At 40.1% G+C, this 15,566-nt stretch overlaps 1 protein-coding gene across 1 annotated transcript in view; it reads left to right on the top strand.

Moving 5' to 3' along the window:
• Positions 1-6,373: 6,373 nt before the first annotated feature.
• The window catches only part of XPR1 (xenotropic and polytropic retrovirus receptor 1), a 100,195-nt gene continuing 91,002 nt past the window's right edge, over positions 6,374-15,566 (top strand). The window contains exon 1 of the mRNA XM_026853405.1: positions 6,374-6,421. Within this exon, the coding sequence (XP_026709206.1) occupies positions 6,382-6,421 (40 nt within the window). The 5' untranslated portion in view covers positions 6,374-6,381. The remainder of the gene's footprint in view (positions 6,422-15,566) is intronic.

Raw genomic sequence — 15,566 nt, 5'->3', positions numbered from 1 at the left:
TTTTTTTTTTTTTTTTTTTTTTTTTTTTTTTAAATAAGGCTAGCGAGGCTTTGCATCTCGCTATTTCATACTTGATTTCAGGTGAACCTCTTGAATCTTGACATTTATAAACACCGTTTGCACAAAGTTCTGCCACATTAATCACGAAATACTTGCAGAATACAGCTTTTCAGTCTTGTGCCAGCTTTCTAAAGGTCTCACTGATTGCTTAGTTTCAGATTTATCATAGTGATGCTTGTCTTCAGTTTAACTAGATAAAGCTCAAGGTGGTTATTTGTAGCAAAACCGTTTCCTAGTTCAGCATTAGCAGTAGAAGTGGTTCTTGCCAGTGATGTCGGTCTTTTCCACAAGTATAATTAAACCTAAACAATGGAAAGCTGATTATAGGAGAGCCATGGTCAGCAAAACTTCTTGACTGATTGAATCAGTCAAAACCATACAATATTTGTTACCATTTGAAGGCCTGTATTTTCTCTCTAGCACTATAATAGCAATTTATTTCTAGTATCCCTGTTAACCTGTCTGCATTTGCAAGGAAAATCACATTTATCATAGCTGGTTTTGTTATAATGTTGAATTTGAAAAGTTTATATCTGCCTTTTTGACCATTCCTTTGTTTTCCTTTACCTGACTGCAAAGGAATGGATGTTTAAATAAAAACTGCAGTTGGGTTGGGCTTTAGAACAAAACTGTGATCTCCTTGAGTTGTTTGTAGAACTAGATGACCAAATAATGCATCAGTCTTTGAGAAGGAGGAAATCCATTGTCTTGATAAAATAAAGTACCAGCTTAGTTCTGCGTCATGTCTCTGATGGGTTATCTGTGCAAGAGTTGTTTTCTGTTTCTGGAAACAGAAAGCTTGCATATCTCCCTAAGAGGGTTTTAGAGGTGTGTTGGAGGGGAAGGCAAGAAGGAAATAGAAGGGCACAAGATTTGGCTGCATGCTGACCAGACAGATGTAGAGGGAGAGTAAAGGAGACCCAATGAACTATGACACACCTTGGTTAATGTCTGAAGAACTTTGCTGCTTATTGGCCACTGTTTTCATTATAGGAGGTTAATTTTCAGATGTTTTAACTAGGGCAGTATTATTATGTCGTTCTCCCTTCCCACAGCCCAATTTAACATAAAGGTAGATTACAGTAAAAACTTCCTTCAGGTGGTTACTCTTTCTGGACTTGAAGTAATCACCTCCTTGGATAGCTTAACATAGAGTGAATGAATATAAAAATTTCACCCTCCTTTTTGGTAGTAAGTTTCAAAACTCTTTGTTTCCTATGTTGCAGCTGTCTGAATGTGAGTCAGCCTCTCGCTCATGCATATTACAGTATTGGAATAGTCTGGCATTTATTATTCAGTAACTGGTGGTCGTGTGGCTGCAGTGCATAAAAGGCTGGTGCTACCTTGGTTTACTTGTTGATTATACTTGAGGCAAATGCATACAGCCCCTCCTTTGTCAAGAAAAATTCTCAGTGGCTGATTAGCAAATGCAAGGCCAAGCACCGCTTTTGTACTTGTGTGCATCATAGTAAAATTTTTAAGAATTATTTGTATATTTAACAGCATTATAGACTGTCAGATGAAGAAACATTGTATTTTTCTATCTTAATTAAAACACTAATCAAGCACTGTTTCAGAGTGAGAGATCTTGTGTAGGTTTTTAACTCTGAGAAGATTATTCCAGGGACTTCCTCTGTCAAGTTCAAGATGCTGATGAAGGACTAGAAGATGGTATAGAAGTTGCTTTCTTTATGTCATTCTATATCCTAAAGCTTACGTGTAGTCATCTTATTTTTCTACTCTGATATTTGTAGTTATTTCCATTGGAGAGGAGGTGACTTTGCAGTCAGACAGCCCCAAAGTGTGGTAAGACCCAGGTAACGTGAGAGATCCTCACCAGGTGACATGTCTCTGGTTTGGTGGGATGTGAAGCGAGTGTGGCTGTGAGGAGCTTTGCCTTACATAAACTGCCAGTCACACTAGGAGCAGGGTGTCATCTGTTACTGATAATGTCAGGAAGAAGAATGAAACTGTTGCGTTTTGAATACCTGAAAAGGTAGGTTCACCTTCAGGTGGTCTTTAACAATTTACAGCCCTCAGAGTTCTTACCATTAACATGATCATTCCCTCCAACAAAAATCTGTTTAAGTGTTATAATTGTTCTTGTAGGAAGTATGAAAGTTGCCCAGACTTTGTGCAGAGAGCCATTCACTGTCTTTAAACAGAAGATATACTTTGATAGCTGTGGTTTAGCTTCTTATTTTCTTTAGCAAAAGCTCTGCGGTGACTATTATTGTACATTTGCTTTCAGAGAAAGAGCATTTGGCTTACAGAAAAGAGAGAAAATTATGACCTATGCTGTTACTTTTTATTCAGCTTTTCACAAAGACATTTGCCATGACTGAGTCAGTGTTAACATGGAACCTTACACAAACCTTGATTGTGACTTGATTTGACTTTCCATTCCAAATTTCCAATTCTAAAGATTGAATGAAAACACGCGAATTTTATGTCACATTTACTATGCAAACTCAGTTCCCAGCTGACGGTTCTTGGAGCATCAGTCAGTGCAAATGATCAAGAGGGCTTTATGTCAGGACCAGTGGCAATAACGTAATACATAATCCCAATGGAAAGGGGCATTTTTACTGGTGAAGTACTGAGTGTCATTATCAGGCTACTCCCTGTGTATGACTGAGTTTAAAACAATGTATTGACAAATGCTTAATTTGTGGAAATGCTTGTTAATTATGTTAAACACTAAATATGCCAAAGTTTTAAAGAACTTTGGTCCTGATTTCAATGGCTGTTATCTGAAAACTTCCTAGTCGTTCAAAGTAATGCTTCAAGTTTCTGTACCTGCTGCCTTCTCTGTGCAGAGACCACAGCAGAGGGGAGAAGTGGTTTTACTGGTGTGTGCCAAGGCTCACACACGTGGGTGCTGGCTGCCTCGCACACGTACCTGGGCACTCGGCTCCTGTAGCTGCACGGTTCTTGCCATGCAACCAGGCAGTGACCTGTGGATGTGCCCTGACCCTGGCAGTGGGAGTGAAAAAGTTTGGTCACCTTGTTTTAGGGGATCTGGCAGCATATCATCTTCTGTAAAGTTAGTAGCCTGCTCCCAGCCAGTTAAATGATTGCTGGGGCATGTACGGCTTCAGTGGACCTCTTGCCTTAAAACCTTATGTTTTGGACCAGTCATTTACTCTTCGTTTCCTTTGGTGTAAAGATAAAACGCGAAAACAAACAAAATCCCATCTTTTTATGTCAGACAACAGTATTATTTTTTCCACATAATCAGTACCAAACAAGTACCGAAGGTAACACTTAGATGAGTTTCAGCTGATGCTTTTTTGCTAGGAGCCTGCTTCACCGCATTCAAAGCATACTTTTTGATGCAGTGAAATTGTTGGATTGCTAGTCCTCTGTTTATCCACAAACAGTGCTGCAGATTTCCTTTGCTCTTGTGTCCATCTCCAGAGTGCTTTTAGGAGAAAGAGGAGAGCGTTGCTTCATCTGCTCAGACTTCTAAATGTAAGTGTATGTCTGCACTTCCAGCTGATGGAAACTTGGTGGAGTTTTGCAGTTGCCAGATGGCAGTTTTGTTTCGGTTAATCTGACCTGAATTTATTTATCTGGATGCAGAAGTTTGATGGTATTTTTAAAGAAATAGTGCTTAGAAGCTTTGAAATTGCAGCATCTGAGGAAGAAGAAGAATCAGAACAGTTATTGCATGTTCATGGGGGAGATGGGTAAAACGTCCAAGCTTGTGATTTCTCGTCCCTTTAAGGAGACTCCAGGTTCTAAGGACTTTTGCCTTTGGAGAAGAGAAACAGGTTGCTAAGTCTTAGAAATAATTTTTCTGACACACAACCTCCAGCAGGAAGTAGGTGGGGAAAACGAAACTGATAGCTGAGGTAGCCTGCTTGCTTTTTGAGTCTCTCTCCCAGAAACAGGCTTTCAGTTTTTGGGAGGTGGCCAATTCTGCTCGTCAAATCCTGCTTCATGATAGGCAGTTCACACCCAGGCGTGCCACCTTCTGACACAAATCTGTTGTGCTATTTCACTATTTGTCCTTCTGGGTGTTAGTGGATGAGTTTAGAAGAGCATAAGCGGTTTGAAAGCTACTCTTTTTTTTTTTTTTTCCCAATGTTCACTGATATACATTTATACAAGTTTACTGTGGATGGAAGATGCATCACTAGCACAATTTAAAGTGGGGAAATAACCCTTTCTGTCTAGTTTGAGGGCAGAAAGAGTAATTAAACACTTGAAGCTGACAGAGATGGATAACTTTTGGAAACAATCACTTCTAAAATTCTGTAACTTAGAGGACTAAATACTTTGTGAAGGAGCACTGAGCCTTTCACTTTCACGTTATTGGTTTACTTATATAGGTCAGGTAAGCAGTAACAAAATCTGCTGCCCTGCAGCTGCCAGATTGTAATAAGGTCAGTCTGCATGAGGAGAGAGGTCTAAAGGATGACTGACGCCTTCAGCTTTCAAGATTGTTTAGTGCAGGACTGTTGGTCCTTTTTAATTTGTTTTTTCAAAATGACTGATAAAACCAGAGATGGGAAGTACACTGTGAGTTTACGTCTGGGTAGGTTAAGGGATGGAGTTCTTACTACAGTGACTTTCAATTTACTGTCTCTTAGGTTTGTTTATCATATGCTGTGTGGCTGCAGTTTATGGAAAAAGTTACAGGTAGACAAGGATGACGAGCAGGATGAAAAAGGGGGAAGGCTTTTTGACCACTTGATGCATGGTGACAGATCACATACTGCTGGCCAGTAAGTCATGGGGGGAAAAGGACTGAAGTGGCCAGTGTTTGGAAGGAATTTAAAGAAAGCATCGAGGGTAGAGGAGAGCTGCGTTGCTGGAACAAGGATCATTCAGCAGTGGCTCAGTTGGGAAAACAATTATGCAAGTGACCTTTGTTGAGACCTCTGTGGACTCGGGAATCAGACCTTTGAGAGATGTCTGAGCCGCCTGTGTAGCCTGCCACCTAGGATATCTTGTGATAAACAGACGTGTCCTTTAGACCTTCTATTTGCTTAACAGGATTGTAACCACCATGTTACAAGAGTACTGAGTTTCCAGCTGCTGAGCTTGTGGTTTTTACCTTGAGGGTATTAGGGAATTTGCTATTTAGGCTATGATGTTTTGACTGAGGGACACGCACACACGCAAATGCAGAGGTGTAGGATTATAGAAGTATAAGATATGTTGGGAAACAGGCAGAAGAGACAGGAACTCGAAAGACCTGAATGACTCTTGTGTGTTAGATTTCTGTGGGTTCAGAAGGGAGTGAATAACATTTAGTTTTTGCAGCAACTGTGTGTGAAGCACACTCATGTTCAGTATGTGCACTTAGATGCCCATCTTTATCAAGTGATGTGGGATGTGTGTAAACAAATCACTCAGCAGTAGGAATGGGACCTTCTTGGTGTCTTCTAGTTCCATAATTATGGTTCAGCCTATTCCTTCAACCACTGATCCAAACTCAGTTTATTTGATTCTTGCTTGCACTTGTGATGTGAGAGAGAGCAAATCTTCAGTCTATGGCTGGAATAATACCAGCATCTTAGCAACTGTCTGAAAAGAAGCCTTCTGAAAAGGAGCTGCAAGTGATGTGGTGCCCCCCTCCTGGCTCTGCTAACAGAAGGAGTTACTGCCAGGGGTGCTTGGTATTTAGGACCTCCTTGCCTCCTGGTCCCACTGCCCGCACCGCTCATCTCTTGCACTGGCAACCAGGTGTGGGTGAGCAGCTTGTTCCTGTGGTCTCTGGGAGGCAGCTAAAGGTGCCTGTAGAACGTGAAGACCTGGTTAATAATTCTGGCTGGTGTTAATGTTGTCCTTTAGTTTCCAGCTCAAGAGAAGGCCGTCACCCCTGGTTCTCTAATCTCCTTCATCATGTTGTCTTCAGCTTTTATAGAATGTATGTGTAGTTCCGTAAGCCTATATAACAGTGATAAGAAATCCCCAAGGCTGCTTTTCCTCCATTTGCCTTGACAAATTCCCTTCTGTGTCACACAGCATTTTTTTTTTAATGTAAAACCTTTAACATTCTACCAACTGGGAAACATTTTTCCAAAGGAAGATGTTGAAAGATACAGTTGGAATAAATTTTATAGATTAGGAGGGTAACAGGCTTTAGACAAAGCAATCAGTAAACGTGAACTCGTGTTTAATTTGTTAACAGAAATACATGTGATAGCATTGACATCACATACCATAGCTTTCTGTGTCAGTTTGAAGGATAAAAGGACTTTAATTGCTTTTGTTTTCAAACAGGCGTATCAAAACAATGTTGGTTTTTTTTGTTAATACTAACTGTATTCCTTGTTCTCTCCCTCTCCCTTGCAGGCTTTGAAAGAGATGCTATATGCAGCTGTGGACCAGGCCCCTTCTATAGAAGGTAAGTGAATTGTAAATGAGAATCATGTTTTTCTTGGCATTGGGTGCTGGACACATAGTCCTGTTACTTTTCTGTCCTCAGTCCTCCTAAATTGGTAAACTTAATATACTGATGGGCCTTTCACAGCCTGCATGCTATTTTTGATGGTTAGAACTCTTTGTCCTCTGTCATTAGGACAATAAATGACTTTGTATAGTTTGGGACTTCAACAGCTGGATTCCTCTTGCTTATAAGGGCATTCACTGGTGGAAGTAATTTCTTCATCGCTTGAGAATAGACCTTTGTTTTTCTGTGACAGCCAGCCACTTCGGGAGATAATTGTGCTAGAGAGATACTGGTTGCTGGTTTGTTACTGGGGATTTGAACTGTAGGAGTCTCATCCTTTCATTCTGTGTCCTCCCTGATTGCTGTGCTACCTCTCGTATGTGGACATGAGTATATTTTCTTGTGCATGTATTTACAGCTACTGAGTTCTCTGGATTATTTTAGTACAGTGTTTGGTTTTAAGCTCATTGTATTTTGAATAGTGATGATCTTTGCAATAAGTGATGATCTGTGCAAAATTTCTCAGTAGAGCCCTTTATTTTTCTTTCCTTTCATTGTCTTTGAAGTACTGAATAGTTTTTGCCTTTGTATTGCTTCACTCCTTAATTTCTTGCCGTTCATGTGGATTTCAAACTGGTTTTTAACCTCCTTACCTTTATTATTTTCACTTTGCAGTACATTGTTAATTTCACTAACCTCTTTGAATGTGGTTATAGGCTTCTTTCTTGCATATTTATAGAGCAAAAGAGCAACTGCTGCTTCTAGTGTGGGCGGTTGGATAACATGATTAAAGCTAGTCACTATTAATGTTAGCTTATTAACTACTTTCTTTGTGTTGATTAGAATTGGGAAATGAGTTATAACATAATGTGGAAGATTTTTTTTTTTTATTTAACTCTACCTGCTCTTTGATTACAATTTTAAAATAAAAACTGCAATACTTAATAGACTACGCGTGCGTGCGCACGTGCGTGTGAGAGTGATGGAGCAATCTTTCCTTATGCTCTTCAGAGGCTCGATCTAAGCTGAAAACTTCACTGAAGCAATGCTCAGACAGGTATATTCTTTAGGTTTAACCTGATACTTAGTTGCTCACTTGACTACATCTGCTAATTTTGTTAAATCAGTCTCCCTTTTCTCTAAAATGTACGTCCTAGAACTAGATTTCTAAAGGTTATTATGGTCCTAGCATCATCTAAAATATATGGGTTATCTTTGAAAAACACAGGAAAACTTGTCAGCAATACACTGGCAAAAGAGGAAGATCTCACTTTTTTTGACTGGCAAAATTGCTTAAAAACCACCCACAGACCTTTCTGCCCAACAGCATAAAACTAGTTCTACAGCTAAGAGGAACTGAAGTATTTTGTGTAGGGCAAACTGTTTATTAACTTTTAAAGACAATTTACTAATTTTGTTGAAAATCCAGCATAGTTTTATGGAAGACTGGAGCATTTGCAAGACTTTTTTCTTGCTTTCTTGCTTTCTTGCTTTCTTGCTTTCTTGCTTTCTTGCTTTCTTGCTTTCTTGCTTTCTTGCTTTCTTGCTTTCTTCTTGCTTTCTTGCTTTCTTGCTTTCTTGCTTTCTTGCTTTCTTGCTTTCTTGCTTTCTTCCTTTCTTGCTTTCTTCCTTTCTTGCTTCTTTCCATCAGTTTATTATTTACAATGGGATCAAATGGTGTCTCTGCTAAGAAAATTTTCTAGCATATTGTTTGAATGTGACTTACTGGGTTTTACTTGTGATACCTAGAATTTCAAGGTGGGCTTTTAGTTGCTAGCTGCAAAACTCTGAAGTGTTATAATTCAGCATTTTGATTTCTTTTTTTTCAGTGCTTGTGGTGTACTGATGTTCTGTAATGTGCTGTGATGTTTGTGTGTAAACATATTAGAGAAGGTGTAGAATAAAATGGTACAATATTGTATTTATGCTCTTTTAAATGTTAAAATAATTTTAACTTGTGCGTCTGCCTCCTTTGATGCTTTCAAAACTTCAACAAAAGGAAAGTAATGACTTAAGACACTTTTCATGAGTAGAACAATGTTCTGTTCATTGTTTTGGGATCATGTCTCTGGACTGAAGAGAACAGAGTAATCCAAACTGTTTTGATCCATTCATGTTTAACTCTGTCTTGCCTGACCCGCCCTCGAGTAGAGAGCAGCTCTACTAATTCGTTCACCTTTTGTTCGTTAAATGAATGTGACTATGTGTGTGCAACTGGATTTCTTACAGTTTGTTTTCAGGGTGTCTTTCACTCTTTTTCTCTCTGCTTAGAGTCTCTTCCACTTTTTAGTCTCTGGGTTCCTCTGAGTGTGTTGCTTAGGATGGGGCCAGTCTATTTGTGCTGGAGTGATCAAGCTGCCTGTACAGGCAGAGATGTTTAAGTGGGTCCTTATGCCATTGCCCACAGGAGTGCAGAGGTGACAGAGGGAAGGCGATGTCTTTGTGAGCTGCAGCTTTAGGAAAGGGTTGTACTGGAAATGGATCGAGTTAGTGTGTGATTGCATACAAACTGTGCCTAAAACACTGCTCTAGTCCATGTCACAGGAGATGGAGCAAGTTTCTTGAACTTCAGGGGGGAAGTAGCAGCTACATTAGGAGCTGGCTGTTGGCCTGAATGTTTTCAATTTAATATCAATTTTGTGATGGATGCTTCTTTGTTTGTTATTTTAAGTTTAGCACAGAAACTACAGGAGCGTGCTATTGAAACCAAGCTTCTAGTATGAGCCTACTGTCATCTCATTTTAGACTGGTCTAACCAAAACTCATTTCCTAACTGATCTAGTTGATCACAGGCATACTGCTGAGATGCATAGTTGGGTTTGATTTACCTTACATGTATTGTAAAGCTAATCTTCAGTTAATACATTGGACTGTGAAGAAAAGGGAGTTTTGTACACCAAAGCTGAGGCTATTCCTAGTTCTTATTCTGCTCAGCTGGATGTGTAATTCAGGACTTGTGAATGAGTTTCTTAGATTTCTGCTGCAGGCTGCTTACTATGTCAGTTGATAAAATTTGTATACCTACAGAAATGCTTTGTATTGCTTAGTAGAATGCTTGAAGCATTTTGGAAACTCTTTATAAAACAAAAAAAAAGTGCTACCCAATCAATGTTGTAAGTAATAGGCAAGGCAGGTAATAAGTAAACCATTCATTGTTAATAACTTTCAATAGGTTTGTATTTAGGAATCTCCTGTTTGTGCTTGGTCTGTGGTTAAACAAAGCTAACTTTCAGAGTGACTCTTAAGCTCTGCAGCTGATGGTCCTAGTGCTACTTTAGTTGGCACAGTGTTGCTGGGAAGGGGGATCTTTGGTCTAAATTGTGAAGTTTTTACTCTGCCCATTAGCTAGTTATACAGTGACCCTTCTCATTGTGCTACATAGAATCATACCTATGTCTAGCTGCTTTTTCCTATTTTCAGGTAATAAGCACAGACTGTGATGTTAACCAAAAACCCTGTAGATGTGAATAAGCAAAACTTGTCCAGGCTGTATGATAGGAGGAGATTGTTTGTAGCTGTCCCCTGACACTATTGCATGGTGCTGTGGCTCCCTGTGTTTCATGAGTTATACCAGACTGTATGCATGTCTTTTCTGGCAGTTGCTAGTTGTACACATAGATTTCTTTAATCTGTTCAAAGATACTCTTTTTTTCCCCCGTCTGTCTACTTAGTAATGACAGTTTTCTATATGCCAGTGTTATTCCTCCAGATGCTTATCATCTTTTTACAAGGCTTTCCCCTGATGAAACTTGCACTATCCTTCCACCTGAGCAGCATCTGTAGAAAATTAGTGTTTATTCTGTTAATTCAATCTCGTACACATCACTGGAAAAAGTATCAAATGATGCTTGATTCCCAGCTGTATGATGGAACTTGCTTGAATTTCTGGAGAGTTCTTTGATGTGTGTTTACTTTGTTAGCTGTTTATTATGTGCTGCTTACTGCTACTGGAGCAATTTGGATGAATTTATGCTGCCATGATGTTATTCTGCTTCTGAGTCCTCATAGCACAGCAGGAAGGCCTAGATGCAAGCGTGACAGGTCAGTGTGAGCCTTGACCCTGAGCTACCTTTAGGAAGAATCTCTGACAATTCAGAGGTGAAAACCCAGCATAACACTTGTTTTCTCCAAGGCAGAATGTTCAGTATTACAAAAGTATGAAATACTGACCTCACCATGAGCACGTTGATTTGTTTGCATTCCTTATTCCTCCTGCTGCTTCCTGTCCCATTTGTCACCTAAGTAAAACAGGTTACTGGACCACTGTTGCTTGGAATCCTCACGATTTATTCCACTTGGTGAGCAGATGTGTCGGCATCTCCCCAAGCTCCTTACAATGCGGCTCTTCTCAGCTGCAGTGGAGATGAAAGTGTGGCTGTAAATTATTCATTCTGATTATCTGCTCGAATAGACAGAGTCCACTCTAAGTATTATTTCCTAGAATATTTGTCTTTCAGATATTGAAATTTAACCTTACTTTAATGCTTGTATAAACAAACATTGTTGTTGTAATATCAGATGGTACAAGAGTGTTCTGTTGTATCCTCTTATTATGGGGATTACTTATTACGCTTAACCCCAATCCTGAATTCCAGTGGCACCTTTTGACTGAGGATTCCTGCTGGGTGAAGGGCTGTGTGGGGCTGGAACCGTGTAACAGTGTAGGAGTGGGGAGTATGGGTGCTTTAAGGTAGAACTCAAACCCAAAGTTAATAGGTGACATTAAAATAACATTTGATTGGTAGGGGAAAAGCTTTAGTGGTAATGGAGATTCTCTGCTGGAATTTGTAATCTGTATGGTCACCTATTTATTTGTGCTAGATTAGAAAAGCAAGAGGTGTAAGTCTGAAACATCCTGAGAGTGCCAGCACTGGGAGTGTGTCCTGTGTGGTTACACCCTTGTTTCTGCTTTAATTTTTGTAATGCACTCACCATGTTAACTGATAGCTACAAATCTTTAATTTGGATTTATTTCTGTTACTAAATAAAATAGTATTCTTTAGGGTAGTAAGTAATCTTCATGAATAAGCGGGGTGTGGGAAATCATTCTTTTTTTCCAAAGGAAGTTATGAGGCTGACAATTTTTTATATGCAGACATGCTTTGTAGGGTTGATCAAAGGTTTATGGTTTGTCTGTATATATACAGATGTCTTCTTTTTATTTCAAAATAAACATTTATTTCCAATTGCATAAGCTTACTTTGTAGCCTGTCGAGGTTTTGTTTACGTGGGAATGCTTAGACTTAAGGAAGTCTTCAACAGAACTGCTTCACATCAGTGACTGTGAAGCAGCCACAAGCAGATAAATGCTTTGTCTTTATTTCACTATGTTGTTGCACACCCATAAAGGACAGGGGAATTGATGTCCTTCTGAAGGACACACGCGACTGCAGGTTGCTGTCCTACACCCTTGATGCTGGTCCTCAGTTCTGTGCAGATTCAGTCTGGAGGCCTCCATATTTGTAAATAGTGTGTAAACTCAAAACAAAATAAAGATCCCATGACAGTTCTCTTCCCAGTTGGAGACTACATATTGGCCTAGCTATAGAAAAATAGGTTGTTTGGCTAGTTGAAAACATTAGCTTCCAGAGCATGCCAATGGTGGACAGGAGGAGAACTTGGCTGCATACCAGCGTTTAGAGAAGGAGGTGATGTCTGGTTTCTCTTAGCTGAGGGCAATAAAATTTGAAAGGTAAACAGTGCATATGGTTGTAGTAGGGTGCAGAGTAGTGTGAGAGAACAGCTGGATGATCATCAGAATTTTTGGAGCACAGATGCCTATATGAAACTTAGTGTACTGTGTTCTCATGTAAAAGTAATTTTGCTATCAAAAGCAATCTGATGTTCACAGCAAGTCAGCACTGAGACTGACCCTGGTGCTCACTTTTGTACCAACGCACGCCACTTTCCTTTCTGCTCCTTTAGAGTAATGCAGGCCCACCTACGCTGTCGATATAGTTAGTGACTTCCTCAGAGGTACTGAGGACCAAGTGATTGAATTCTGTTTAACCATTAATTAGTGTAACGTGGGTGTGAAATAAAGGTCAGGTCAGAGCTGGAATGATTGAGAATAACTTGTTGATAGTGCAGACAACTGGCCAATATAAGATTCGATTTTACTACTGTCACGTAGACCACAAGCTCTGCTGTTCCTGGGGACTGGTGTGCTCAGGGGCCTGGCCTGCATGCAGATGCTGGTTCTTATGGACTGCAAGTTTGTTGGCATTTTTGCACCTGGTTGTGAACCCTTTCTTTCTGAAGGAAGCTTGTGATTGTGACTGGTGGAAACACTGGACTTCCTCACACTTTCCCTTTGCTCTGTTGCCAGTTTCTGGGCTGATATGCCACTTCATCTGTCCCTAGAGGCTGGGAAGCTTGTGCTGTTGCTGAGCAAGCCTTTTTTCTTCTCTGTTTTCCGATGCATTCTGGGTAACTTCCTCAACAGCTCCAAGAGCTTTGAGGCATTAACATTGGGTAAAGAACTTGAGTCTGAAGTGTACCAAAGTATAGGCTCAAGGCAGTTAACAGGCAGTTAATTGCTTTGTAGTTTTGTTCTGTACCTTCTTTTGTTCTTTACTTAAGCATCCTTTGGTATTGAGTACTAAAACCTGTTAAACCCAGGATAATCAAAGAGCTGTATGTAGCTCAGGAGGTAATGGTGAAAGCTGGACCTGGTAGTCAAGTCTGGCCCATGTGAAAGGGCTACACCTAGAAGCAGGTTTTTCTGGAAAACTGCTTATCAGTCCTGCTGTGGATGATTCTTTAATGATGTATTTAGGGTAACAGTAACATCAGAAATGCTCCAGTGTGCCTTTTCTTTCCTCTTTTTCCTTCCTGCATTTGCTTTCCAGTAATTTAAAAATGACAGCCTGTTACTTTTTTGGTGGTTAGAGGAATTAACTGTGCTCATAATTTAAGTGGTATGTGCCAGGTTTCATGTTAGTGGTTAACACTTGAAGGTTGGAAAGTAGAAAAAGATTCGCAAAGCTGGAAGATTGACAGACAGCTGTGCCTCAGCACTCCTGAGACAACAGTAAAACATCAAACAGCATTTTGGCTGAAGACATGAAGAAACACTGCACACGTATATACAAGAGGCCAAGAGGCTTTGTTTCAAAAAAAGCCTGCGCTAGATATCTTAACAGCAAGATTTAGTGTGCATGTAGGAGGCAGCCTCTGGTTTCTAGTCATTCCCTTGGAGCTGTATTCGAAATAGATGATTTGAATTATTAGACAATTAAGATTTTGGATGAGACTATAGCTACTTGGTGAATAATGCAATATGAATTAAATTTGATTGGTTTCTCTCTCTCTTTGAAAATGCATGCTGCAGGCAAGGAAATGAGCAGAATATCCATGGAAGGAAATCTCATTCTTCTACATTGTAGCTGCTTGTAAGAGGCCTTAGAAAAATGGCCAACCTGCCAATACCCCATGGAGTCCTGACATCTCTGTGTGAAGCAGTAGAGGAGCAAAGGCTGTCCCTGGGCACCCTCCTGCTAGAGCAGTCCTTTCAGTTGTGTTGCCTTAATCTGCTGTAAGCACACTGTGCAGTGGCTATTGCAGTAATGGTCTCTGAACACAAGAAGGTCTGTCTCTTTGATTAAGTAATTTTAAAATTAGCAAGGATGTAGTGAAAAGTCAACCCAGTCCTGGTCATGTTTCTTTTTCCTGATTCCTGAAGTAGAAACGAAGGGTAGTTGTGCATTTCATGTGTTTTTTGGGTTTTGTTTGGGGTTTTTTTTTTTTTTACAGTGTATATGTACCTTTGTAGTTTGACCCCTTTTTAGTAAAAGTAGATAATAAATTCATTTTGAAATGTAACTGTGCTTTTTGTAAATACATAATCTTTAACTTTAGTTACAGCATAAAACTGCAGAATTACAGCATCTTAGCTTTACAAAGCCAGAGTTAAAAAAAAAAATTGAGTTCAAAAGTATATATTTTATTCCATTTATTATATGGCCATGTATTTGAGATTGTTTTATGCTACTTTTCTTGAGTGTGGCAAGCTTTCCCCCTGAATTAGCACAGCCTAAACATAAAAGTCCAATCCTATCCTTCTGCTCCCCTGTGAACTGAGGAGGGGTGTAGCTTCAAGAGAACCGCAGAGAGGTATAAAGAATATTTTACTGATGTGTGGTATGACAAGAGTACCTAAAGCTCCTTAGTTGTAAGGCAGCAGTGCTGTGAGTCAGAGTTGTGTATGTTCAGCTAAAATAAAAGAGAAAACTGCATAAAAATACACAAATCTACTTTTTAAAGTAGTTACTGCTCTGTCCAGGAAGGTGACTGGCACTGCGGTGGGCACAGAGTGCCATGGGGACAGTGCAAAGCCCATGGGCGAGCACACCCCAACCTGCATGTTTGCAGGCACTGGCCCTTGCGTTGCACACTCAGCAGCTCAACTTCTCCTCCGCAGAGGGGAAAGCCTTGTTTATCTCCTAGGAGATGGAAAACCCATTTCTACTTCCTGATGAAAAGCTGACAGGCTATTTAACAAGAGAGGCAGGCAGTGTGATTGGGAAGAGGGAAATTGCATGCCATAACATACCATTATAAATGCAATTTATTTTGCATGTGCTATATAGCTTCAGGCACACATTTTGGAGGGTGTGAGAAATTTTTGCATGCTGAAATGTGAGCTCTAAATAGCAAAGAGAGGCAAATTTGGTACTGAGACTGTTGTTTGTAGTCTTGGTTTTATTTTTGCTGTAATTGCTCAGCATGCTTTTATAAATGTCTCTAATGTATTTGTGGGGCAGAGTGCAGAGAAGCTGAAAAGATCAGCATGAGCGAGCTGTTAACTCGGGATTGATCTTGTCCCGCAGTTTCAGGGTTGTTCTGAGATGGGGCCAAGGCTGCTCTTCTGGTACTGCAGTTGCTGGTGTCCTGTCCCTGCGCAGCTCTCCAGGACAGCTCTGCTGAGACCGAGCAGTTTAGTACCAACTAGCCTGGCCAGCTGTCAGTCCCATAATGTGTCAGCTACAGGGAAAAATGGACATCATTGGTCCAAACCTGCATTCTTTGTTCTCACCATTTCCTGTTCTAGCTGATTGATCACATATACGAGTTTGTTGTATCTTTGTATTTTTAACAC

Source organism: Athene cunicularia (genome assembly GCF_003259725.1).
Source record: "Athene cunicularia isolate RWA chromosome 8 unlocalized genomic scaffold, athCun1 chr8_part1, whole genome shotgun sequence".
NCBI lineage: Eukaryota > Metazoa > Chordata > Aves > Strigiformes > Strigidae > Athene > Athene cunicularia.
The sequence above is the reverse complement of the archived record's forward strand: the minus strand, read 5'-3'. Positions and strand labels throughout refer to the sequence as shown.